At 53.6% G+C, this 24,816-nt stretch overlaps 1 protein-coding gene across 2 annotated transcripts in view; it reads right to left on the bottom strand.

Annotated features, from left to right (window-relative positions):
* The window catches only part of SYTL3 (synaptotagmin like 3), a 70,541-nt gene that overhangs the window by 44,198 nt on the left and 1,527 nt on the right, over positions 1-24,816 (bottom strand). For both annotated transcript variants that reach the window (XM_062186994.1, XM_062186995.1), the window contains exons 2-3: positions 22,606-22,824; positions 11,983-12,047 (exon numbers count right to left, since the gene is read on the bottom strand). In XM_062186994.1, coding sequence (XP_062042978.1) covers positions 11,983-12,047; positions 22,606-22,824 — 284 coding nt within the window. The remainder of the gene's footprint in view (positions 1-11,982; positions 12,048-22,605; positions 22,825-24,816) is intronic.

Below are 24,816 nucleotides of genomic sequence, written 5' to 3'. Positions count from 1 at the left end.
CTGTCTTTCAAATAAATGTTTTTTTAAAAAGATAATTATTTTAAATGTATATATACCTAATCTCAGTGCATCCAACATTATAAAAAAAAATAAATCTAATGGGACAGATAGACTCCAATACAGTAACAGTGGGAAATTTCTTTTTTTTATTTTTTAATTTTTTTTTATTTGACAGAGTTATAGACAGTGAGAGAGAGAGACAGAGAGAAAGGCCTTCCCTCCACTGGTTCAATCCCCAAATGGCCACCACGGCCAGCGCTGCACTGATCCAAAGCCAGGAGCCAGGAGCTTCTTCGTGGTCTCCCATGCGGGTGCAGGGGCCCAAGCACTTGGCCATACTCCACTGCCCTCCCGGGCCACAGCAGAGAGCTGGACCGGAAGAGGAGCAACCAGGACCAGAACCCGGGATGCCAGTGCTGCAGGCAGAGGATTAACCAAGTGAGCCACGGCACTGGCCCAACAGTGGGAAATTTCAATGCCCCCCCTTTCATCAATGGACAGATCATCCAGACCAAAAAAATCAACCAAGAAATATCAGAATCCAACTATACTGCAAATCAAAAGGACCTAACAGATATATTTACATTGTATTTTACCCAACATCTTACCCAACAGCTTTAGAATTCATGTCCTTGTTAGGCCACAATAGATCTCAATGAATTTTAAAAAATTAAAATCCTGGCCGGCGCTGTGGCTTAACAGGCTAATCCTCCGCCTTGCAGTGCTGGCACACCGGGTTCTAGTCCCGGTTGGGGCGCCGGATCTATCCTGGTTGCCCCTCTTCCAGGCCAGCTCTCTGCTATGGCCCGGGAAGGCAGTGGAGGATGGCTCAAGTCCTTGGGCCCTGCACCCCATGGGAGACCAGGAGAAGCACCTGGCTCCTGGCTTCGGATCAGCGAGATGCGCTGGCCGCAGCGGCCATTGGAGGGTGAACCAACAGCAAAAAGGAAGACCTTTCTCTCTGTCTCTCTCTCTCTCTCTCTCACTATCCACTCTGCCTGTCAAAAAAAAAAAAAAAAAATTAAAGCTGGCGCTGCGGCTCAATAGGCTAATCCTCTGCCTCGCGGCGCCGGCACACCAGGTTCTAGTCCCGGTCGGGGAGCCGGATTCTGTCCCTGTTGCCCCTCTTCCAGGCCAGCTCTCTGCTGTGGCCAGGGAGTGCAGTGGAGGATGGCCCAAGTCCTTGGGCCCTGCACCCACATGGGAGACCAGGAGAAGCACCTGGCTCCTGCCATCGGATCAGCGCGGTGCCCCAGCCGCAGCGCACCAGCCGCGGCGGCCATGGAGGGTGAACCAACGGCAAAAGGAAGACCTTTCTCTCTCTCTGTCTCTCTCTCACTGTCCACTCTGCCTGTCAAAAAAAAAAAATTAAAATTCTATCATGTATCTTTTCTGACCACAATGGAATAAAATTATGTATCAGGAGCCAGCACTGTGGCATAGTAGGCTAAGCCTCCACCTGCAGTGTTAGCATCCCATATGGGTGCCAGTTCGAGTCCCAGCTGCTCCTCTTCAGATCCAGCTTCCTGCTAATGGCCTGCAAAAGCAGTGGAAAATGGCCCAAGCGTAGGGTCCCTGCTCTCATTTGGGAGACCCGGAGGAAGCTCCTGGCTCCTGGCTCCCGATCAGCCCGTCTCCGGCTGTTGTAGCCATTTGGGGAGTGAGCCAGTGGATGGAAGACCTTTCTCTCTGTCTTTCCCTTTCTGTGTCTAACTCTACCTCTCAAATAAATAGATCTTTAAAATAAAATAATGAATCAACACAAAAGAGACTTTAGAAATTATAGAAATATATGCACACTGAACAGTATACTACGGAACAATGGGTCATAGAAGAAATTGAGGAACCGGCGCTAGTGTAGTGGGTAAAGCTGCCGCCTGCAGTGCCGGCATCCCACATGGGCATCAGTTCCAGTCCCGGCTGCTCCTCTTCTGATCCAGCTCTCTGCTGTGGCCTGGGATAGCAGCAGAAGATGGCCCAAGTCCTTGGGCCCCTGAACCTGCATGGGAGACCTGGAAGAAGCTCCTGGCTTTGGATTGGTGCAGCTCCAGCCATTGCGGCCATCTGGGGAGTGAACCAGCAGATGGAAGACCTCTCTCTCTGTTTACAATGGCTATTTTCACATTGCTACACGATCTTCTGTCTTCAGTCATTGCATGTTTCTTTGCTTCTTCAGTGGCTACACATATGTGCTGGTTATGTGTGTGTGCAAATGTACACACACATATGTAAGTATTTACATAGTATTTACATATCTACCTACCTACCTACCTATTAAACTGACAGCAACAAAAGCAAATGAAGTCAAGGACCTGCTTTGGAAAGACGGCCTAGAAACCCAGGGCGGAAGCCGCAAGTCGGAAGGTCAGGTCTCACTCCACCCCGTGAACTGTGAACTCGGACTTGACCACCTCCACCCCAGCCGGTGCAAAGGGACGAGTCTCCGAGTCTCGTCAGGGCGCGACGAGCAATCCAGTCTGCCGGGAAAACCAGCCCTTTGCCCTCCTGCTTTGTCCTCTGAAGGAAGGGAGTCAGAAAATATCCAAGAGGAGGAAGTCACCTTTTTTTTTTTTTTCCCCAAAACAATCAAAAGCACATTCAGCATTTTCTATCTTGAAAATACCCACGGCTGCACACAGACGCGGTCCTGGGAGAGCTCAGGTGCAGGCACGGGCGGGCTTGGACTCACAGCCGGCTTCCGAGAGCCTTCCACACAGCATCCTCCTGCTGAGCTGCAGGGGTGGGGGTCTTCGCTGAGCAAGCCCGTCCCCCGGGGAGTCAGCCCCGTGGTGACCGCCCCCTGCTCCTTTGGTCCATGAGCCCACGCATAGCAAGCCCGCACAGAGGCAGCCTGACGCTGGCCTCACAGCCACGTGGGCGGTCCAGCCGTGCCCAGGCTGTGCGTGTGGAAGGGTAGAACCCTGACCAGCTGCCTGGGGAGTGACTCACACCGAGTGGAGTGGGAGGGGCGGGCAAGGGTTAGTTTCCATCATGGTTATCAGACCCGATAACCGCCCCAGTCAGCGAAGAGTTATAGTTATCAGAGGCTACGTTAAGGCCCTCCCTCCCTAAATCATTTTATTTCCCCAATTATTAACAATACAGTGGAGCTGGCTTTGTGGCCAGCAGGCTAAGCTGCTGCCCGTATCCCATGGGAGTCCTGGCCGCCCCACTTCCGATTCAGCTCCCTCCTGTCAAGCCTTAGAAGACAGCAGAACATGGCCCAAGTGCTTGTTGTGGGCCCTGCCGACAACATGGGAGACCCTGAGAGCCCCCTGGCTCCTGGCGTTGGCCTTGGCATGGCCATTGCAATGATGTGGGGAACAAACCAGCAGATGGAAGATCTGTCTCTCCCTCTGTGTCACTCTGCCTTTCAAATAAATAAATCTTTTTTAAAAAATCAAAACTTACATCAAAAAAAAGAATGAAAATCTGAGATTATTTTTATATTAAATTTAGACATTTTTAGTTTAGAGAAGTATTAGTATACATTGCCATCTTTCTGCTTTTAAGCTTGAACATCAATATAAAATGTCGCAGCTGGGGGTGGCGTTTGCACAGCTGTCAGCCTCCACCCAGCTGCGCACATCCCACACCTCACAGCCCAGTTCCAGTCCTGGCTTCTCCCCTTCCAATCCAGCTCCCTGCGAGCATGCACCCTCGGAGGCGGCAGGCGATGGCTCAACTACTTGGGTCCCTGCCACCATTTGAAAGACTCAGCTTGAGTTTTGTTACAGTGGCCACCATGCATTGCTTACATTACACTATACATCTTTTCACATATGTATCCATTTCTGTAACAGATTCAGTTCTTGACTCCTGGCTTCAGCCTGGCCCCAGCCCGGCTTTTGCCAGCATTTGGGGAGTGAACCACTGTACGGGAAATCTGTCTGTCTCCGTCTCCCTCCCTCTCTTTTTTTCTCCCCTTTCCTCCCACTACCTCTGTGTTCTTTCAAATAAATAAAATTTTTAAACATTTTTTTTAAAGTACATGCATTTACAGAGAGGTGCCAGAAGAGGGCGCCATCTTTTTAGGTTTAGCAGACGCCAAAAGAGTAGAGGTTTTCAGGGTTATTAGTAATCTAGAAATTTCCATAACAATGATTTATTAGCCTTGCTCCTTTACCAGTGACTCTGAGATCTAAAGTGCCCCCGAGGAACTCCCTGGGGCCCCCTCCCCCAGTCCCTCTGAATCCAAGGCTCCGGGAGGGAAGCCGGGAACTTTGAACTTGAGGCAGCTTCCAGCTGACCCTGGTGCAGGGCTCCCAGGGACCACCACGCTGAAAACATAAGTCCCTGCATTGTGGCTTGGCCAGCAAAGCCTCCGCCTGCAGTGCCAGCATCCCACATGGGTGCAGGTTCCGGTCTCAGCTGCTCCACTTCCAACTCTGCTCCCTGCTAATGGCTTGGAAAACAGTGGAGGATGGCTCAAGTGCTTGGGCCCCTGCCACCCACATGGGAGACTCAGGTGAAGTGCCTGGCTCCTGGCTTTTGCCTGGCCCAACCTGGCCATTGCAGCCATTTGGGGAATGAACCAGTGGATGGAAGGTATCTCTCTCTCTCTCTAACTTTGCCTTTCATATAAACAATCTTTTTTAAAATTTTAAGAAATCTATGTGTACAGACATGTGCCCAGTTCTACAATGAGCATGCATCACTTTTACAGTTAGAATATGTGAAGTTTCTTCGAAAGGAGAAGAGAGGCAGTGCTGTGGTACAGCCAGTTAAAGCCCTGCCTGCAGTGCCGGCATCCCATGTGGGCGCGGGTTCAAGTCCCGGCTGCTCCACTTCCCACCCAGCTCTCTGCTATGGCCTGGGAAAGCAGCAGAAGATGGCCCAAGTGCTTGGGCCCTTGCACCTGTGTGGGAGACCCAGAAGAAGCTCCTGGCTCCTGGCTTCGGATCAGCACAGCTCCAACCATTGTAGCCATTAGGGGAGTGAACCAGCAGATGGAAGACCTCTCTCTCTCTCTCTCTTTCTTTCTCTCTGTGTGTGTGTCTACCTCTCTCTATAACTGTCTTTCAAATAAATAAAATAAACCTTCAGAGAGAGAGAGAGAGGAGAGCAGGAAGCTGCCTCTGCTCAGAGCAGCAGCTGGAGCACAGGTGACGAAGGCAGTGGGAGCAGGGCCCACCCAGAGCTGTAGCTCGGCAGCGGGGCGGAAGGCAGAGGGAAGCCCTCGGCAGGCAGAGATGTCAGGTCTACCGACTGATTGGATGAGGTGTGGATGAGGAGGAGGGAGAGAGGCTTGTGGACTGGGAGACAGAGGAGCGGAGCCGGCATTCCCTGGGATCCCTGGCTTGACTTCGAAGTCCGCCCTGGCGCTGGCTGCCTCCCAACAGCCACGCGCTGGCTGAGTCCTCTGACCAGGGCTGCAGCGCCTGCATGACCAATGGCACGTTGCTGAGATGGCAGTGGATGGCTGCTTTCTAAAATTTTTTTAAAATATTTATTTTAAAGGCTGAGTTACAGAGAAAGAGAAAGAAGGAGGGAGAGACAAGGTGCTCTCCCACCTGCTGGTTCACTCCCCAAATGGCCATGATGGCCGGGACTGGGCAGGCTGAAGCCAGGAGTCTGGAACTCTATCTGCATCCCCCACATGGGTCACAGGGCTCCAAGTACTTGAGCCATTCCTGCTGCTTTCCCTTGCGTATTAGAAGGGAGCTGGGCTGCAAGCCGAGCAGCCAGGAGCAGTCCCATCCGGGATGCCAGCATCACAGGTGGTGGCCTGGCCTGCTGTGCCATAATGCCAGCCCAGGGTGTGACAGCTAAGCCAGGGCACCTGCAGACAGTGTGGCAGGGCCCCGCCCTTCTCTTACTCTCCGATCGCTTGCCTAGGGGAACGCGGCCACCCTGCAGAGATGTCCACACGGCAGGAGACCGTGTCTTGGGCCAGTACTGCAACATCTGGCCAGGTGCACGACTCCGCGCCAACACAGCAGAGCCTGCAGCCCCAGATGACAGAACTACACGAAAGAATAACCTCAACTGCTGCAAGCCGCTAAGCTTAGGGGGATTCATTACCAAGCACAGGTACCTGGGGCACAGAAAGAGCATAGATTTCAGGCATCTTGGGCCCTTTCCTGGCTAGAATCACTGTCTGCTGCTTTGGCTTCCACTGCTTTGGCTGGAAAAAGCCTTGTTTATACCATTGCAATGAGGACACTAGAGAATATGTCAACCATACTTCTTCTCTTTTAAAGGGTTATGTATTTGAAAGGCAGAACAACAGAGAGTGGGTGACACACACACACACACAGAGACAGAGAGAGAGAGAGATCTTCCATCCAGCGGTTCAGTCCCCAGGTGCCCACAACATCCACATCTGGGCAAAGCTGAAGCCAGAACCCTGGAACCCAAAACTCAACCCAGGCCTCCCATGTGTGTGTCAGGGGCCCAAGCACTTGGGCCATCTTCTTCTGTTGACTCTCCAGGCTCATCACCAAGGAGCTGCATGGGAAGTGGAGCAGCCGGGACTCAAACTGTCACTCCAGTAAGGGATGCTGGCATCCCAACATTAACTCCTCTTAACATAGCCCAGGGCTGAGGCTGTGGTGGGCTCCCTGTTAGGGTACAGGGGGGGCTGCTGGAGGGAGCTCAAGGACGGGGGTCCATTCCTTCCTGTTCCCCTCCTGCCCGGTCCATAGCAACTCACTAGGCCTGGAGTGGTATCTGCTTCCCATGGTGTGTGTCTGGTTCCCTTGCGGCTCACTCTTGCCTCTCCAGTCCTGTTTAACCCCTACATCGAAGCCTCAGTGAGTAACCACGCGATCCCTGTGTGCCTGACCTGCCCTTCGGCGACAGCACAGATCAGTTCACATGTCCAGGGGTTGCCGCAGGCTCCCCTTTAGGGCCCCGAATGGAGGCAGGGCACCTCCCGATGAGCTCTGGAAGCCTTCGTCACCTGGCCCCCAGGACCCGTCCTGACCACCTGCTGCAAACCTCACCCCGCCAGGCCTGCCTCCTCTCCCCCAGGCTGGCATCTCCCTCCACCCAGGCCTCCCGAGCCCGACTGCCTAACGAGAAGAGCGAGATGAGACAGCTCAGCATCACAGACTGTTGGAGATGGGCAGGCATTGGGGTTTCGGGGTGCGTGTGTCTGTATGCATGTGTGTGTGCATGTACGTGTGTGTGTGCATGTGCGTGTATGTGTGTGTGCGCGTGTGTGCGTTTTACATCTTAAGTGAAACAGAAGGTTTCATGCTTAGGCTGAATTTCCTCCCAATTTTTTGTACTGAAATTTCCCTTCCCGTAGAGTTACTGGACAGTACAGAGAGCATCAAGATGTCAGCTCTCTCTTTCCTCCTCCCCTTCTTGTTGCAAGTAAACCACCATGGTGACCTCTGCTACTCACGCGGAAGACAAGGTGCTGCAAAGACATGAGATGGTAAAGCGCAGGAACACACACGCTCACACTGTGCACACACAGGCACACACGCTCACACCTGTGCACCCTCTCACAGGCACGCATGCTCACCCTGTGCATTCTCACACCCATGTACAGAGGCACACACACCTGTGCACACCCACATGCTTACACCATGCACATATGCTCACGTCATGCACACGCTCATATGTGCACGCATACATCACGTACATGCTCACACATATACACACATGCTCGCCCTGTGCATTCTCCCATCCGTGCACACACACACCTGTGCACACACGCTCACACCTATGTACACGCAGGCACACATGTTCACACCCGTGTATATGTATGCATACACACTGATACCCATACATATATGCACGCTCACACATGTGCACTCTAACTCCCATGCTCACATGGTGCACGCTTTCACACACACATGCAGAGGCACACGCTCACATCCGTGCACACAACCTGTGCACACATGCTCATACCATGCACACACGCTCACACCTATGTACACACAGGCACACATGTTCACACCCGTGTATATGCACGCGCACACACTGATATCCATACACATATGCACGCTCACACATGTGCACTCTAACTCCTATGCTCACACGGTGCACGCTTTCACACACATGTGTACACAGAGGCACACGCTCACAGCTGTGCACACATGCTCACACCTATGTACACACAGGCACACATGTTCACACTCGTGTATATACATGTACACACACTGATACCCATACATATATGCACGTTCACACATGTGCACTCTAACCCCCATGCTCACACGGTGCACGCTTTCACGCACATGTGTACACAGAGGCACACGCTCACAGCTGTGCACACTATCACATCCCTACACACCCACCCTTGTGGACATGCACACGTGTTCACACATACATTCAGGCCTACACATACACGTAGATGCATGTGTGCACACACACCACACATGTCCATGCATGTACACACACTCTGCCTTGGAAACGAATTCCCCTATCTGGAGCAATGGTGCTAAAACTTCCTGGGACACGGGACATCTTCAGTGAGTCGGTGTTGAGAAAGCTCAGGAATGCCATCTGCTACAGTGGTAGCATTTCTGAACCAGGAATTTGAGTGAAAGGAGGCGGGGTCATCTACTGCCTAAAGACGGCCCCGGAACACCGACACAAGAGTATTTTGGCCAGCATGGTGGTGCTGTGGGTTAAGCCACCGCTTGCAACATCACATCCTGAAAGGGTGCTGGCTTGAGTCCTGGATGCTCCCCTTCCAATGCAGCTCCCTGCTAATGCCAGGGGAAGTGGCAGAAGAGCCAAGTGCTTGGGCCCTTGCCAGCCACGTGGGAGATCCAGATGGAGTTCTAGGCTCCTGGCTCCTGACTGGCCCAGCCCTGGCCACTGCAACCATTTGAGTAGAAGTGCATTGTCTCTCTTCCTCCCTCCCTCCCTCCCTCCCTCTCCCTGCCTTCCAAGTAAATTATAGATAGATAGATAGATAGAGATAGATGATGATAGATAGATAGATAGAGATGATAGATAGATAGATAGATAGATAGATAGATAGATAGATAGATAGATAAAAACATAGAGAAACAGACCCAGAGAAAGCGCCTGGCTGCTGGGTGCTTGCTATGGCTGCTTTGCCTGCAGGGGGTGGGCAGCACCTGCAGGGGGCAGCAGTTGGCACCAGGAGGATGAGCACACCCCAGGCAGGTCCTGGGCTGGGGCTCTCTGGGGACACACACACACACACACACAGGCTCAGTGTCTTGGGTATCAGATGTCACGGAGTGGGTGGAGGAAGCATCTGCCTGGTGACAATGAGATTAGACAAGGCCTTGCTCACGTCAGAGGCTCCTGGCTTCCCGCAGACTTCCGGCAGGCCCTGCAGAAGCGCCGCCATGTCCCGAGTGCCCAGAGGCAGGGACTGGACGGCCACCGTCTCACACAAGCGGCCTCCCCCGCAGCCAGCACGCTTCTGCCTAAGGCTAACCGCTTCTTCCTGTCCTCAAACTGTCACCTCTTCTAGGAAGAGTGGAGCCACACCGCGCCTTCCAGGTCAGCCTGAGAGTCTGGGCTCGCCTGTGTCATCACAGTGACAGAGGAAGAGGGCCACCGTGTCACCACTGCAGTCACGCTGCCTCAGCCGATGGCACTGACACGTGCACACCTTGTCCGGCTCTCTGTCGCACTCTGACTGGCACAACTCGCTCCCTTCACGGTTTTGAGTCCTGGCTACTGGCTACAGGCATGCACCCTGTGACAAGATAGTGCCCGTGGCACCAGACATCATATGTGCCCACTGCCATCACTTCTGACGTCACCGGCTCTCTGTGGTCTCCAGGGCGTCAACCGCCCTGACCAAGCATCGCAAACGTGGCACTGTGCTTGGGGCTCAGTGCTGTGGGGAGTCAACATTTTAAAAGCACGGGGCAGGGGTGGGCACTGGGCGCGGTGGGTAAGGCAGCACTTGGGACGTCTGCCTCCCACGTCAGGGCGCCTGGGTTTCAGTTCTGACTTCACTCCCCATTCAGCTGCCTGCCAGTGCGCCCCTGGGAGGCAGCAGGATCCCAGCCACCCCCGCGGGAGGTCTGCATGGAGTTCCAGGTTCCTGGCTTTGACCTGACCCAGCCCCAGGTACTGTGGGCGCTTGAGGGACTGAAACGGAAGCTGCTGGATTTCCAGAGGAGGGGGTCCTCGCTCCAGGAAGCAGAAAGTTGGGGCAACTTCGTGCAGCACGGACCTGAAAGTGTGGGCCTCTCTCAGCAGGTAGACATGGAGGAACAGGAGGGAGGAAGAACCACACAGAGGCCATGGCCAGCGTGAGTGAACGGACGGGGCAGGAAACTTCCCCAAGTGACACAGGCGGACCAGGGACAGGCCCGAGAGATGGTGACACAGGCTGACCAGGGATGGGCCTGAGAGACGGTGACACAGGCGGACAGGGATGGGCCCGAGAGGTGGTGACACAGGCGGACAGGGATGGGCCCGAGAGGCGGTGACACAGCGGACCAGGCACAGGGCTGAGAGATGGCACCGACGCCGTGACTCAGCAGATTAAGCTGCCAACTGCAGCGCTGGCATCCTTTATGGGTGCCAGCTCAATTCCCGGCTGCTCCACTTCTGATCCAAGTCTCTGCTATGGCCTGGGAAAGCAGCAGAAGATGGCCCAAGTGCTTGGGGCCCTGTACCCGTGTGGGAGACCAGGAAGAAGCTCCTGGCTCCTGGCTTTGGATCAGCTCAGCTCCAGCTGTCGCGGTCACTGGGGAGTAAACCAGCAGATGGAAGACCTTTCTCTCTGTGTGTGTCTTTACCTCTCTTTTGTAACTCTGTCTTTCAAATAAATAAAAAATAAATCTTAAAAAAATAAAGAAATAAATTATGAGAGGCCATTGTTTTGCATGGAGTTCCCATGCTGGGCCCCACAGACCAGACCAGTCCAAAGGGGAGGCACTTGTGCCGCACGCCACACCAAACCCAAACACCCAAACTCTGAGGAAGCTGACGGATTTGAAAACAGACCAGCTGCTCCGGCAAACAGGAGAGTCCCGTCCGCCTCCGTCAGGGGAATACAGAAGTGCCCTCTGCTTTAGCCTCGCCTGCCTGCCCAAACCACAAGGATTGTGACATAAACTGATGTCAACCCACCAGCACCCCGAATATCCTGGTGCTCACCCACCCAACCCTAGGGGACCTGAAGTCGACCGACCAGTGACCCGAGGTAGCCCGATGCTCACCCGCCCCTAGGTGGCCTGAAGTCAACCGACCAGTGACCCGAGGTAGCCCGATGCTCACCCACCCAACCCTAGGGGACCTGAAGTCGACCGACCAGTGACCCGAGGTAGCCTGATACTCACCCGCCCAACTCTAGGGGACCTGAAGTCAACCAACCTGTGACCCGAGGTAGCCCGATGCTCACCCGCCCAACCCTAGGTGGCCTGAAGTCAACTGACCAGTGACCCGAGGTAGCCCGATGTGCACCCACCCAACCCTAGGTGGCCTGAAGTCAACCAACCTGTGACCCGAGGTAGCCCGATGCTCACCCGCCCCTAGGTGGCCTGAAGTCAACCGACCAGTGACCCGAGGTAGCCCAATGCGCACCCACCCAACCCTAGGGGACCTGAAGTCGACCGACCAGTGACCGAGGTAGCCCGATGCTCACCCACCCAACCCTAGGGGACCTGAAGTCGACCGACCAGTGACCGAGGTAGCCTGATGCTCACCCACCCAACCCTAGGTGGCCTGAAGTCGACCGACCAGTGACCGAGGTAGCCCGATGCTCACCCACCCAACCCTAGGGGACCTGAAGTCGACCGACCAGTGACCCGAGGTAGCCTGATGCTCACCCACCAGCTTTTCTCCCACTGCTGGTTTTCCCGCTTCCCATCTTACAGTGGGTGCCATTTCCACTTTGTAGACTGGAAGCCGTTCATGCCAGGAATTGTCAGCAAAGCCACCCCAGCCCTTACCGTGTTGTCATCTCCCCTTGACAACACCGAGCCCCACTACACTTTTTTCTGTTCGGAAGTCTTGACCCCAGCATTTGATGGAAGTAGGAGTCTATCATTGCACTCCAGTAAAAAGTTCAAGAGCACTTACCTTCAGCTGGAAATTTCTTAGCTCGCTCCTCAAAGAACCACTCTCCGGTTTTTATTTTCACATTTCTGAAAAATAAGCAGGCAGAAAGCAGGCTTCAGGTGGGGTGGACATAGGCAGTGCTGCAGGGCACCCCAAAGAGTTCATGACAAACGGAATTAAAAATAATGCACATTGTCCATGAACTTGTTGGAGACCCCCAGATTCCCTCTTCTATGTGGCCCCAAAGAGCTGGGAAGGCAATAACAGAAAATATTAATCCTGAGGTCAGCATTGTACAGTGGGCTAAGCCACCACCCGCAACACCAGCATCCCATATGAGTGCCAGTTTGAGCCCCAGCAGCTCCACTTCTGATACAGCTCCCTGCTAGTGGCCTGGGAAAGCAGCAGAGGATAGCCCAAGTGCTTGGGCCCCTGCACCCACACGGGAGATCCAGATGGAGCTCCAGGCTCCTGGCTTCAGCCTGGCCCAGTCACGGCTGTTGCAGCCATCTGGGGAGTGAAGCAGCAGATAGAAGATCTCTCTGTAATTCAGCCTTTCAAATAAACAAAGTTTTTAAAATATATTAATCTTGCAAGAGATCTCAGAGTTCAACTTTGTCACAAACACCTACTTTTACAGATTTCCCATAGGAAACTCGGGTTGACTACTGTGCCTCGTTAGCAGCAAACCTGCGTGTCTCTCAATCTGGGACGCCCTACCCTTCATGCAATTCGTACCAGTAATGGATCACATCCATGTCTGGGTCTAGCACTTATCACATACGTGATATTTTAAACAATAAATATATAAAGATTAAAAAGTTGCTATGAAAATAATCAATGTATCCACGTTAATGGTGAGAAGAAACGGCTTGGCAGAGGAGCCACGGGAAAATTCAGGGTCGTTCATTTGGCGAGGGCAGCTCAGCCTTAGGCTAAGGTTAGAATGTCTTTACCCAGGGCCAGCGGGGTAGGCTAACCCGAGGAGGTTCCTGAGAGGACTAAGTCTGGGCTGTGGGGTCAGTGTGCTTTGATGGAGATTCGGGGACTCCTTGAGAAACAGAGAACACGGCCTCTCCCTGGCCAGCTGGTCCACGGAGGCTGGGGGTGCGGGGGGTGGGCAGGGCTATCCCTCCCCTCCAACTCAGCCTCGCGCATAGTCAGTGGAGCACTTGCTAACTGGCCACAAGTGAAGCCCTAATGTGTGTGAAGAAATCACACTAAACCCCTACAAACCTCAGAAAGGTGGAATGTTAATCTCCTTTTAGGAAGTAAAAAAGCAAATGCCAATAACACACCACACCAACTGGCCAATTCATTGGTTACGGAAGTCTAAGAAAAAAAACATCAGCTTATGACAAATTATCTTTTATTAGCTATTTACTGAAATAACTTCTCCTCCGGGCTGTTTAAGCTACGATGAACTCCGACGGACTTCTCTTAAGAATGCCAATGCTGTCAGTGTAAGACCACAAAAATACCCAGGTCCACATGTTTTTAAAAATCTCTTTCTCTAGGGGCACCAGTAATTGTTACAAGATATCAGTCACATTCTCCTTATCTGGGGAGAAACTGTACCTCACCAATGCTTAGTGGCTAGGGGAGGAAAATATTCGTAGAGCGTTTAAGAATTTCCAAGCAGAATTTTGACCATCGGTTACTATCTTCCAGAGCCAGAACCACAGCAAATGTGATAATGAATTTAGACAGATCCGGAAGCACGCACACACCCACAACGCCAGTCCCTTGGAAACCAGCACTCAAAGGCGAGCAGGAATCAAAACCCAGAGCCCACAGGGAGACGCATGAGGCGCCGAACCCCACGTGGCCAGAAGCCCGGCACGAGCCGGGGCCGCCGCCTCTGTCCTCACCACGCAGGGCAAGGTGGGAGCGCCGGACGGGCGAGCAGGGCAGCCAACCCCGAGGGCCCAGCCGACACAGACCTCACCCCTGGGTTTCTCTCCCTGGTGGCAGAGACCATTTCGGGGATGTCCTGTCTCACTCTGCAGCCCCCTGCACTTGGACCACAAGCATTCCTGGCTGAGCTGAGCAGGCGCAGGCGGACACTGACCTGGAGACACACAGTGTGGACAATGAAAACCTGTCACGGTGGGGGAGGGGCGGAGGGAGGAGCACCTGAGCAAAGCACCCTTGCAGACACCTTGGCCAAAAGGAGCCCCAGGGCCGGCGCTGGGTGGGTTAAGCCTCCACCTGGGACACAGGCACCCATAGGAGCACTGGCTCACGTTCCGGCTGCTCCACTTCCCACCAAGCTCCCAGCTAACGTGCCTTGGAAGGCAGCAGAAGATGGCCCAAATGTCTGGGCCTTTGCCACCCACATAGGAGACCCTGATCCTATTCCAGGCTCCCAGTTTTGGCCTGGACCAGCCAGAGCCGTTGCAACCACTTGGGGAGTGAACCAGAGGATGGAAGACCTCTCTCTCTCCCTCTCTTTGAAACTCTGCCTTTCAAATAAATAAAATCTTTTTTTTTTTTTTTTTTTTTTTTCAAAAAAAGGAAGCTTCTAGCCCTGGTTTCGGAACCTCCCAAGCAACAGTGAAGCGCCTATCAGCTAAGTGAACAGCAGGAGTTGATTTGGCACAGAGATTCGGGCTCCTCTGTGATTAAAGAACCAAGAGATAAAAACGCCCACGTCCTAAGCCATATGGTGACCGGCACTCTCCGCGTCTGAGCCTGTTCCTTGAATGCCAGATGTGGGTTGCTCTCCACCTCCCCTTCCCGCAGAGTCAGCAGTGTTGTAAGCAGTGATAACTTTCATGAGCATTCCCTGTGTACTGCAACCCCAGATTAACAGCTGGACACTTAACTGCTCCTCCTGTCCATGACAGGTGATCAGGGCCCGAGTCTCTGTGCTCCCGGAGCCGACACAGCCTGGTGCAACTCACAGTAACCAAAGGAAGCATTGTAGCGCTTCTTCCCAGATGAGTCCATTACAGCTGAGCGATGGGCACTGCCTGGACAATTTCATTTTCCCAGCAAGCAGCAGATGCCTTCACATTTCTCAGACAGAATCGTCACTTGCTTCTTAAACTTTTTTTTTGTTTTGACAGGCAGAGTGGACAGTGAGAGAGAGAGAGACAGAGAGAAAGGTCTTCCTTTTGCCGTTGGTTCACCCTCCAATGGCCGCCGCGGCTGGCACGCTGCGGCCGGTGCACCGCGCTGATCCGAAGCCAGGAGCCAGGTGCTTCTCCTGGTCTCCCATGGGGTGCAGGGCCCAAGGACTTGGGCCATCCTCCATTGCCTTCCTGGGCCATAGCAGAGAGCTGGCCTGGAAGAGGGGCAACAGGGACAGAATCCGGCGCCCCGACCGGGACTAGAACCTGGGGTGCCGGCACCGCAGGCGAAGGATTAGCCTATTGAGCCACGGCGCTGGCTCTTAAACGTTTTAAATTATATCTTGAAAGGCAAAAGTGCAGGTGGTAGACAGAGCAGACACGGAGGCAGGAGACCCGACTCACACCTGCTCTAGGAAGGCCCCTGCGTGAGTCACTGGAGTCACAACACCAAGCACCTGGTGTGCAGGTGGCTCCTTAATACATGTCTGAGAGCTCCCATTCACGTTCACAGCTCTGAACCCTGCTACTGCTGCCATTCCCCCAGCAAAAGAGAAGGAACTGTTGCAAAGTATGTTGGAAATTCTAGCACACGGCTATTCAAGGCTAAATCGATGCAGGACCTAACACAAAGACGGCTTGGCCCCGTGGCCACGCTGCAATGCGTTTTTATTTCTCATCTGAAGTTCCTGCACCTGCAGGTGGTTAAGTTCTTGCCACTGTGCTCTGGGCTCCAGGAACAGCCAGCAACGTCCCCACATCTGCTCCTCGTGTCTTCACCTCTCAACTGGCAGGAGTCGGGGTCCCTGGGGTGCCCAGGGAAGTCCATCTGGGCAGATCTGCTCTCCAACCCACGCCTCACGGCAAGGAAGCTGCCACAGAGCCTTTGAGAGGGCCCCGGTGCCTCACCAGGTCCACCAGCAGCAAACGCCCAATTTAGCAGCTGAGTATAGAAAAAATCAACGTGATCTCCTGTGGAGCTGCCCCAGCTGCTTGGCCATTCCCAGCTACACTAGGCTCATGCGTGCACACAGCGGAAGACATTTCCATTTCAAATAACGGAGCATCTGAGGTGGCTTCGAGTTACAAAGCCAAAGAGCGGAGGCTTCCAACAGCTCAGCGGATCTGATTTCAGTGTTCTTACAGGAAAAAGGGGCGATCGGTGTGATTGAAGCCTAGGTAACCAGGAGAGGAGTCAGAGAGACAAGATGAAGATAGACGATGATTCCATCAAGAGGCTACCACACTTCTTGCAAAACATTCCGAACCCTGCCTCGCCCTCAGGGGAGACCGGCGTTCTTGGGTGATGTGCACACTGCCCTCCCACCTCTGCAGGGGCACCCCGAGAATCAAAGGGATAAGGTGGGGGCCAAAACGGGCAGGACTCACGGCCACCACGTGCACTGAAGTTCACCGCGGGCCATGCCCTACAGGTAGTGCAGGGCCACAGTGGGGGAGGGGCACTTAAAGAAGTCAAGTGATGGATGCCAAGCACCGTGCAGGCCAAGAAACAAGGCCTGTCTGTCGGTCACAGGAGTGACTTTGTGACTTCCGGTTTGCCCAGCAGATAACAAATCTGAGAGGAAGAGAGAAATTGCCCCTGCAGCCTGCCGGAGCTGCGCAGTGTAGGCCTGGATGGCGAAGTCTGGGTTGGGCGCCGGGCGCAGCCCTCCCCTCCCCCAAGGATCCAGGAGAGGACCCCATCAGGGCCAAGGGGCCCCGCCCACCACCCGGAGCCTCTGATTCCCGGAGCACAGCCACGCAAAAGGGGCGGTGTCATGGAAACTAGAGTGAGCTTCCAGAAGGCAGCCCCGTGTGTGACACCCACCTCTGTGCAAACAGAAGAGAAAGACCTAAGGAAACCCAGGCTGAAGAGTGAAGAGGCTCAGGCCCCAGGGAGACGGAGGCCACCAGCAAGGCCAGGGCAGGGAGGACTCTGTGGCCAGCAAGCAGCAGAACCGGGAGCCTGGTCAGTCGCATCAGCGAAGACGCTTGCCCAGAACACGAATGAGAAAGCAAGACACTCAGTGTTGCAGGAGAGGACAACACACACAGAGGCCGTGGCCAGTCCACCCTGCAACAATTCAGTTCTCCCCAAAGAAGCCAGGGCCAATGGCGTCAAAGGAGGGGCAGGTGCTGTAGCACAGCAAGTCAGGCAGCTCCCTGGACAACTGTGTCCCGGATGGGAGCCTGGGCTCAGGTCCCGCTCACTTCCCACCCAGCCTCCTGCTGGCGGGCACCCTAGCAGGCAGCAGGTGATGGCTTGAGCAGCGGGATCCCTGTCACCCACGAGAGAGAGCAGAATGGAGCTCTTGCCTCTTGGTTTCTGCCTGGTCCAGCCCTGGCTATTGTGGGGTGACCTAGCGGATGGAAGATTTCTCTTTCTCTCACTCCCCTCTCTCTCTCTCTTTCTCCATCTCTCCCTTTCTCTGATACTCTGTCTTTCAAATATATAAAAATAAACTTCAAAGCTACATGCATTTAAAACTTCTCTAACTAAAAGAATAATCAGATGTGAGTGAAAAGTGTTACTGAATTTAAAAGCAGGCAAAGCCACTGGTTTGATTCATCAGCTCAAAAGAATGCTGCTTATTCCAGAAAACGCAACACCCCCCAGACATACCTTAGAAACTGCTTTTAATTTCAAGGAAAACAACGCATCTCCAGTGCATAAAAACCAGGTAATGACATGAAAAGCAAGCGCGCCTCAGGCGTCTGTCACATTACATTCCAAAGATGAGGATACGTTGCTGACTTTCCTGATTAAAAGGTTTCGATTCAGGATTTTAAAACCCAGGGAAGTCATTGCTCCAGAGGGAAGCCCCTGAAAAGCACTGTCACTTACGCAGCAACCTAGAAAACCCGGCACCCACACGCTCCCCTGTAAAACATAAAATCAAAATATAGAACTCGCACATCGGAAAACCGTGATCTCAAAAGACAGGCAGCAGGCGCTGAGCTGGGTTCAGGTGTAGAGGCAGCGGCTGACGGAAGTGTTGGAAGTTAATTAGGAAGTTACAGAAGTAACGTGCAAGGCGATGCTATATAACTTCAAAAGCAATAAGGATACGATTATAGAGTTTTGCAAAATGATTCGCTAAATGAATAACATTTATTAGACACTTTCACTGGGATCGCACCAAGAATTTACCCCATGTTGAATGGTCTTGAAGGGTCACGGGCGCATTGGCCTGGATTTCATCATGAACTGCAGGGCCACACTCCAACCACAGATTTCTACACCGAGTCACACTCGGAAGTCCTTGTCCCCGGCTCCCTATGCACCTTGCCTTCACAAATGTCTGCTGTCCCCTACTTACCCACAGCGCAGCCACATCGCTCCTGCCCTGCCTTCTGTCACACAGCACTGGAAGATTCCTTTTTCTTCTCTTCCAAGCTCTTTTTTTTTTTTTTTTTGACATGCAGAGTAGACAGTGAGAGAGAGAAACAGAGAGAAAGGTCTTCCTTTTACCGTTGGTTTACCCTCCAATGGCCACTGCGGCCGGCGCGCTGCACTGATCCGAAGGCAGGAGCCAGGTGCTTCTCCTGGTCTCCCATGGGGTGCAGGGCCCAAGGACTTTGGCCACCCTCCACTGCACTCCCGGGCCACAGCAGAGAGCTGGCCTGGAAGAGGAGTAACCGGGCAGAATCTGGCGCCCCAACCCGGGGTGCTGGCGCCGCAGGAGGAGGATTAGCCTATTGAGCCACGCGCCGGCCTCTTCCATGCTCTTTTTAAAAAGATTCAGGGGCTGGCATTGTGGTGCAGCAGGTTACACCAATGCTAGCAATGCTGGCATCCCATAAGAGGTGCCGGTTCAAGCCCCAGCTGCTCGGCTTCCAATCCAGCTCCCTGCTACTGTGCTTGGTCCAAGTCCTTGGGTCCCTGCCTCGCGAGTGGGAGACCTGGAGACTCCTGACTCCTGGCTTCAGCCTGGCCCAGCCCCAGCCATTGGGGTCACTGCAGCCATTCGGGGAAGGAACCAGCAGATGGAAGACCTCTCTCCTTCCATCTGTATCTCTGCCTTTCTAATCAATCAATCAATCGATCGATCCAGACATCTCCCTGCCACACCCAATTGCATTTCTCTATTAATTCCCTGGGGAACATATTTCCATCGCCACTCATGGCTCTGCAAGGAGTCACAGAATGAAGTCTCCTTGATCGGTTTCCCTCCTCTCAACTCACTCCTACCTCACCCCTAACTCAGAAAGCGGCCCCAGACCATCTTTCTCTGAGTAATTTCCCTACTTCTGCAAGCCCACACACGCCCCTGGTTTCAACCACCAACGCACGGGATCTTCTCTGGTTCACAGAATAACTCAAGTGGATGCTACTGTCATGAGGTCACAGCACACTGGCCAGGTCCAGCATGGAATTCATTTCTCCCCAGGACCACATCCCAGCCTCTCACACTAAAAATCCCAGAATCTTTTTTTCTTTCATTTGTAAGGCGGAGAGATGGGGGAGGGGGAGGGGAGATACAGAGGGAGGGAGGGAGGGAGAATCCTCCATTCACTGGCTCACTCCCCAGATGCCTGCAAGGGCCAGGGCCAGGGCCAGAGCCAGAAGCCGGGAACTCAACCCAGGGCTCCCACATGGATGGCAGGGACCCAATTACTTGAGCCATCGCTGCTCGCTACATTAGCAGGAAACGGATCAGGAGCCAGAGGTGGGCATCCAACCCAAACAAGTACTGTGAAATGGGATGTGGGTGTCTTAACCACTGGGCCAAACGTCCACCTCCAACAATTGTAGATGCGTCAGACATTCAAGCCTTTGTGTGCTATCAGTTAATGTGGAAAGAATACAATCTCACAAAAGAAGAGTAAGCTGAACTTGCTAAAAAAAAAAAAAAGGAACTTGATGCAATGTGTTTATTTGAATATTTTGAAAATATTTTTATACCGTTGCAAACTATATATAAGAACATTTACCGTTTTAGGCATTTTTAAAGTTTTTGGTTCAGTGGTGTTCAGGATAACTCACACTGCTGCCCACCCACCACCGCCATCCATCTCTGCGCTTTGCTTGTCTTTTCTTTTTTTAAGATATATTTATTTATTTATTGGGGCCAGCACTGTGGGGTAGCAGGTGGAGCCAGTGCCTGCAGTGCCAGCATCCCATATGGGAGCCGGTTCTAGTCCTGGCTGCTCCACTTCCAATCTGGCTCTCTGCTGCGGCCTGGGAAAGCAGTAGAAGACGATCCCAAGTCCTTGGGCCCCTGCACCTGTGTGAGAGACCCAGAGGAGGCTCCTGGCTCCTGGATTTGAATTGGCGCAGCTCCAGCCGTTGCGCCAATTGGGGAGTGAACCAGCTGATGGAAGACCTCTTTGCCTCTCTCTCTCTCTGCCTCTCCTCTCTGTGTAACTCTGACTTTCAAATAAATAAATAAATCTTTAAAAAAAGATACATTTATTTAGTTGAAAGGCGGAGTTACAGAGAAAGGGAGAACCAGAAAGAGAAAGAGATCTTCCATCTGCTTGTTCAATCCCTAAATGGCTGTAACGCCAGGGCTGGGTCAGATCGAAGCCAGGAGCGGCATCCAGGTCTCCTGTGTGGGTGCAGGGGCCCAAGCTCTGGGCCATCTTCCACTGCCTTCCCAGGCCATAGCAGAGAGCTGGACTGGAAGTGGAGCAGCCAGGACACCAACTGGCACCCTGGGTCACACATCAGAGCTCCTGGGCTCAAATCCCGGCTCCACTCCCAATTCTAGCTTCCTATTAGCCCACATGGGAGACCCAGATGAGTTCCCAGTCCTGGCTTCAGCCTGACCCAGCCACATCTGGGGTTGAACCAGCAGTTAGGAGCTGTCTGTCTCTCATAATTAAACAAACCAAAAACAAAACAAAACAAAACAAAAAAAACACCTCTTCTGGGTCCCGATAAGTGAGGAGTTGTGGCATTCAAATACCCTAAAGTCTTCCAAAAACCCATCTTGGTTTTGGTCCTGAAATAACACAACAGCTGAGTGGACGTCTGGAGAGAATTCAGACGGGGAGTGGGGTCGCGGAAGGAAGCGCCCCAAGGGACTGCTGGGGTCTCCCCGTGCCACTTCCTGTGCTAACGCACTCCTGGTATTGCAGCAAGCGTGGGCGGTTTGGAAGAACCTCCGTATTTCAAAAGAGGGAAGGTGGGGTTTTGGAAACCACACTTCATGTACTTAGCGGGTCAAGTGACAGGGCCGGCCGGGCACACTGCCCTCCGGGGCGGGGTCTCACCACCGTCAGCTTCTTGCGCCTTGGCCTCAGCTCTTATCCTCGGTTCTGATTTTCACTTTACAGTGAACCCTCAGAGGAAGAGCAGCTCCCCAGGCCGTGCCGCCCGTGAGACTTCAGCCACGAGGGGGCTTTGAAAAGTGCATGGGAAATGCCAAGAAACGGTGGCAGTTGGGTGCGAACATTTTGAAATCCATGTGCCAGTTTTTTGGTGACACGTGTTTCCCATGAACTTTTTAAGATCTCCCCACGTGTGCAGGGATTTCAAAACTTCGTGCTCATCTTTTCATTCCATTTTCCATGAACTTTCTCAAGTCCCCATATATATATATGTGTGTATATATATATATATATATATATATATACACACACACACATATGGTTGGCAGCCCAGGCAGCGCCCGTTCTCTGGCAGCCGCAGCAAAGCCTGAAAGACTCGGCCTCTGAGCCTGAAGCAGGTGCGGGAGAGTCACCGCGGGTCAGCCCGTGTGGCGGGGCACAGGCTCAGAGCCACAGAGCAGGTGCAGTGCCAGGGCGAGGAAGTCACACCGGACAACTGGGCTCCACAGAGCCTCGTCCAGGGACAGCATATTTAAGCAGACTACGGTCAGGTCAGGACAGCCGTCCTGAGCGAGCCGGGCCGCCGCCCCACGCAGCACTGCGTGTCTCCTGACCGCGACCCCGGCCACTCACGCCTGTGCTTCCGTGACAAGAAGCCGTTTCGGGGTCTCACAGTCCCTGACTTCCCTCCTCAGTTCCATGATGCCCTGCGGCTGCTCTCGCCCAGCACAGACGCCCAAGGAACCACTGACCAGCTCATGCTGGCTTCGAACCCTCTGACTTCCAAAGTGAGTCGTTCAGCAATGCCAGTCCCTTGTTCCTGCGTGGGCGAAAACCTCCCAGCACCGGAAGATGGGAACAGGTGTACATTCAGTCTATCACCAGTTAGAAGCACGCCCAGCACTTTATCCGACCGTCAGGTGAGGCCAGGCCAGCCGGCCTCCTTCACAGAGGCCTCCTTCAAAGCTGCACAGGGTCACCCCAAAATTCCCGACGTTAAAGCCGCAGCACTTGGACTGAAGCGTCCCACGAGAAATACTCTCTGAGAAGCTAAGGCACCTCCTTGGCAGCACCAGAGGCGTCCTCACCCCCTCGTTATCCCATGCTCAGCCATTGCAAACGTTTGTAGATTTAAACACAATCCTGTCTATACCATGAAGTTTGTATTCCAATCAAAAGAACCCCCGTGTGGAGAAAGGTCGTTGCATTCTGGGTGGTCTGTGCACCCCACCTGTAGACTGGGTCTGGGGGGGACGGCTCAGCGGGAGGGGTCCACCGCCCCGGCCATGCTCACCTGTCCTCGAAGCACACGGTGCACTTCCAGGCGCGGGTCCTCCGCAGGAACACGCGGCACTCGGAGCACACGCGGTGGCTGCAGCCCTGGCACACGGCACCCTGGTTCAGCAGGAGCCCCAGGGGCCGCTGGCAGCGGGCACAGCACTTCTCTCTGTACTCCCGGCTTGAGCTCTTCGCCCCTTCCCACCGGAGACGCCGCAGGTGCGTTTTCAGTTCCCTGTGGCCCACAGCGTTAATGAGACACAACCGGGTGGGACGCCAGAGGCCAGCCTGCGGGCAGGACCCCCAACAGCATGGCCCATGGCCATCCCACAGCCCTCTGCCCCAGGTTCCAACACGGCTGGGGGAGCTGGGGCACTCATGCAACCTCTTAGGGCTGTCTCGGGGTTTGCTCAACTGTGAAATAGAGAAAATAGAGCCTCCCTCCCTCCCAGTTTCCAGTGAGGATTCCTTGGCAAAGCATAAACCTACGGTGCAGAGGGGCTGGCTGCTAATTTTGTTCTTGGTTCATCTCTCGGTGCCCAAGGGTCATTAGCATAGCAAGCAAGAAGAGAGAGAGAAGAGGAAAGGAGAGAGAAGGGGTGTCCATTCTAATAGCCCAGGCACAGCAAGATCTCAAATACACTGCATACATCCCTGCTTTGTATAGGTTACCCAGTGCAATTAACCAGTGCTGGGGCTGGCGCTGTGGCACAGGGCAGCCATCGCAACGCCACTGGCATCCCATGTTGGGGTATGGATTTGAGTGCCAGCTGCTTCACTCCTTTTGTTGTTGTTGTTTGTTTGTTTGTTTGTTTGTTTTGACAGGCAGAGTTAGACAGTGAGAGAGAGCGAGACAGAGAGAAAGGTCTTCCTTCCATTGGTTCACCCCCCAAACGGCCACTACGGCTGGCACGCTGCATCGATGTGAAGCCAGGAGCCAGGTGCTTCTCCTGGTCTCCCATGCGGGTGCAGGGCCCAAGCACTGGGCCATCCTCCACTGCCTTCCTGGGCCACAGCAGAGAGCTAGACTGGAAGAGGCCAACAGGGACAGAACCGGTGCCCCAACCGGGACTAGAACCTGGAGTGCCAGTGCCACAGGCGGAAGATTAGCCAAGTGAGCCGTGGCACCGGCCAACTGTTTCACTTCTGACCCAGCTCCCTGCTAATGCTCCTGAGAAAGCAGCAGCAGAAGACGGCCCGAGTGGCCCTGCCACCACGTGGGAGACCCGGAGGGAGGTCCAGGCTCCTGACTTCTGCCTGGCCCAGCCCAGGCTGTGTGGTCATTTGGAGAGTGAACCAGCGGATGGAGGACGGAAGATCCTTTCTCTCTCTCTCTCTCTCTCTCTCTCTCTCTCTCTCTCACCTCTCTCTCTTCTCTCTTACTCTGCCTTTCAAATAAATGAAATAAATCTTTTTTAAAAAATTAACTGATTCTGTGCTTTCACCATCCTATTTTATGGTTGTCAGTGTTCTTTCTTTTTTTTATTATTTTTATTTTTTACAGGCAGAGAGGACAGTAAGAGAGACAGAGAGAAAGGTCTTTTGCAGTTGGTTCACCCTCCAATGGCCGCTGTGGCCAGTGCACTGCGCCCAGCGCATCGCGCTGATCCGAAGCCAGGAGCCAGGTGCTTCTCCTGGTCTCCCATGCGGGTGCAGGGCCCAAGCACTTGGGCCATCCTCCACTGCCTTCCTGGGCCACAGCAGAGAGCTGGCCTGGAAGAGGGGCAACGGGACAGAATCCGGCGCCCCGACCGGGACTAGAACCCGGTGTGCCGGCGCCGCAGGCAGAGGATTAGCCTAGTGAGCAGCGGCACCAGCCAGTCAGTATTCTCTCAGCTTCTGATTCCCCTAGACAACAGTCATAGAGCACAGGGCCATCGAACTGGACCCCCGAACGTGGCACTAATCAGAGCCTTCTCTTCTGAAATGTCTGTTGTCTAATTTTAGAAGGCGGAGTCAAGCCCAGGAAGCAGGATTGTATCAGATGGACTTCGAAAGTCGATGTCCAGGATGACTGTAGAACCAAAGTTGGAGCAAAGCCCTCTCCCCAGCATCAGTGTTACCGTGTTGATATTCAGAATGACGTCTCCACGTCACTGAGAGATCTTGAATCATCAAAGAAAATTCCAGGGCTCAGGGTTAAGGCACAGCGGACTAAGCCACCGCCTGAGGTGCCAGCATCCCATGAGCACTGGGTTCAAGTCCTGGCTGCTCCACTTCCCTCTAG

This window comes from Lepus europaeus, chromosome 3 (genome assembly GCF_033115175.1).
Source record: "Lepus europaeus isolate LE1 chromosome 3, mLepTim1.pri, whole genome shotgun sequence".
Classification (NCBI taxonomy): Eukaryota; Metazoa; Chordata; class Mammalia; order Lagomorpha; family Leporidae; genus Lepus; species Lepus europaeus.
Note: the sequence above shows the minus strand (reverse complement) of the source record. Positions and strands in the feature narration are given on the sequence as shown.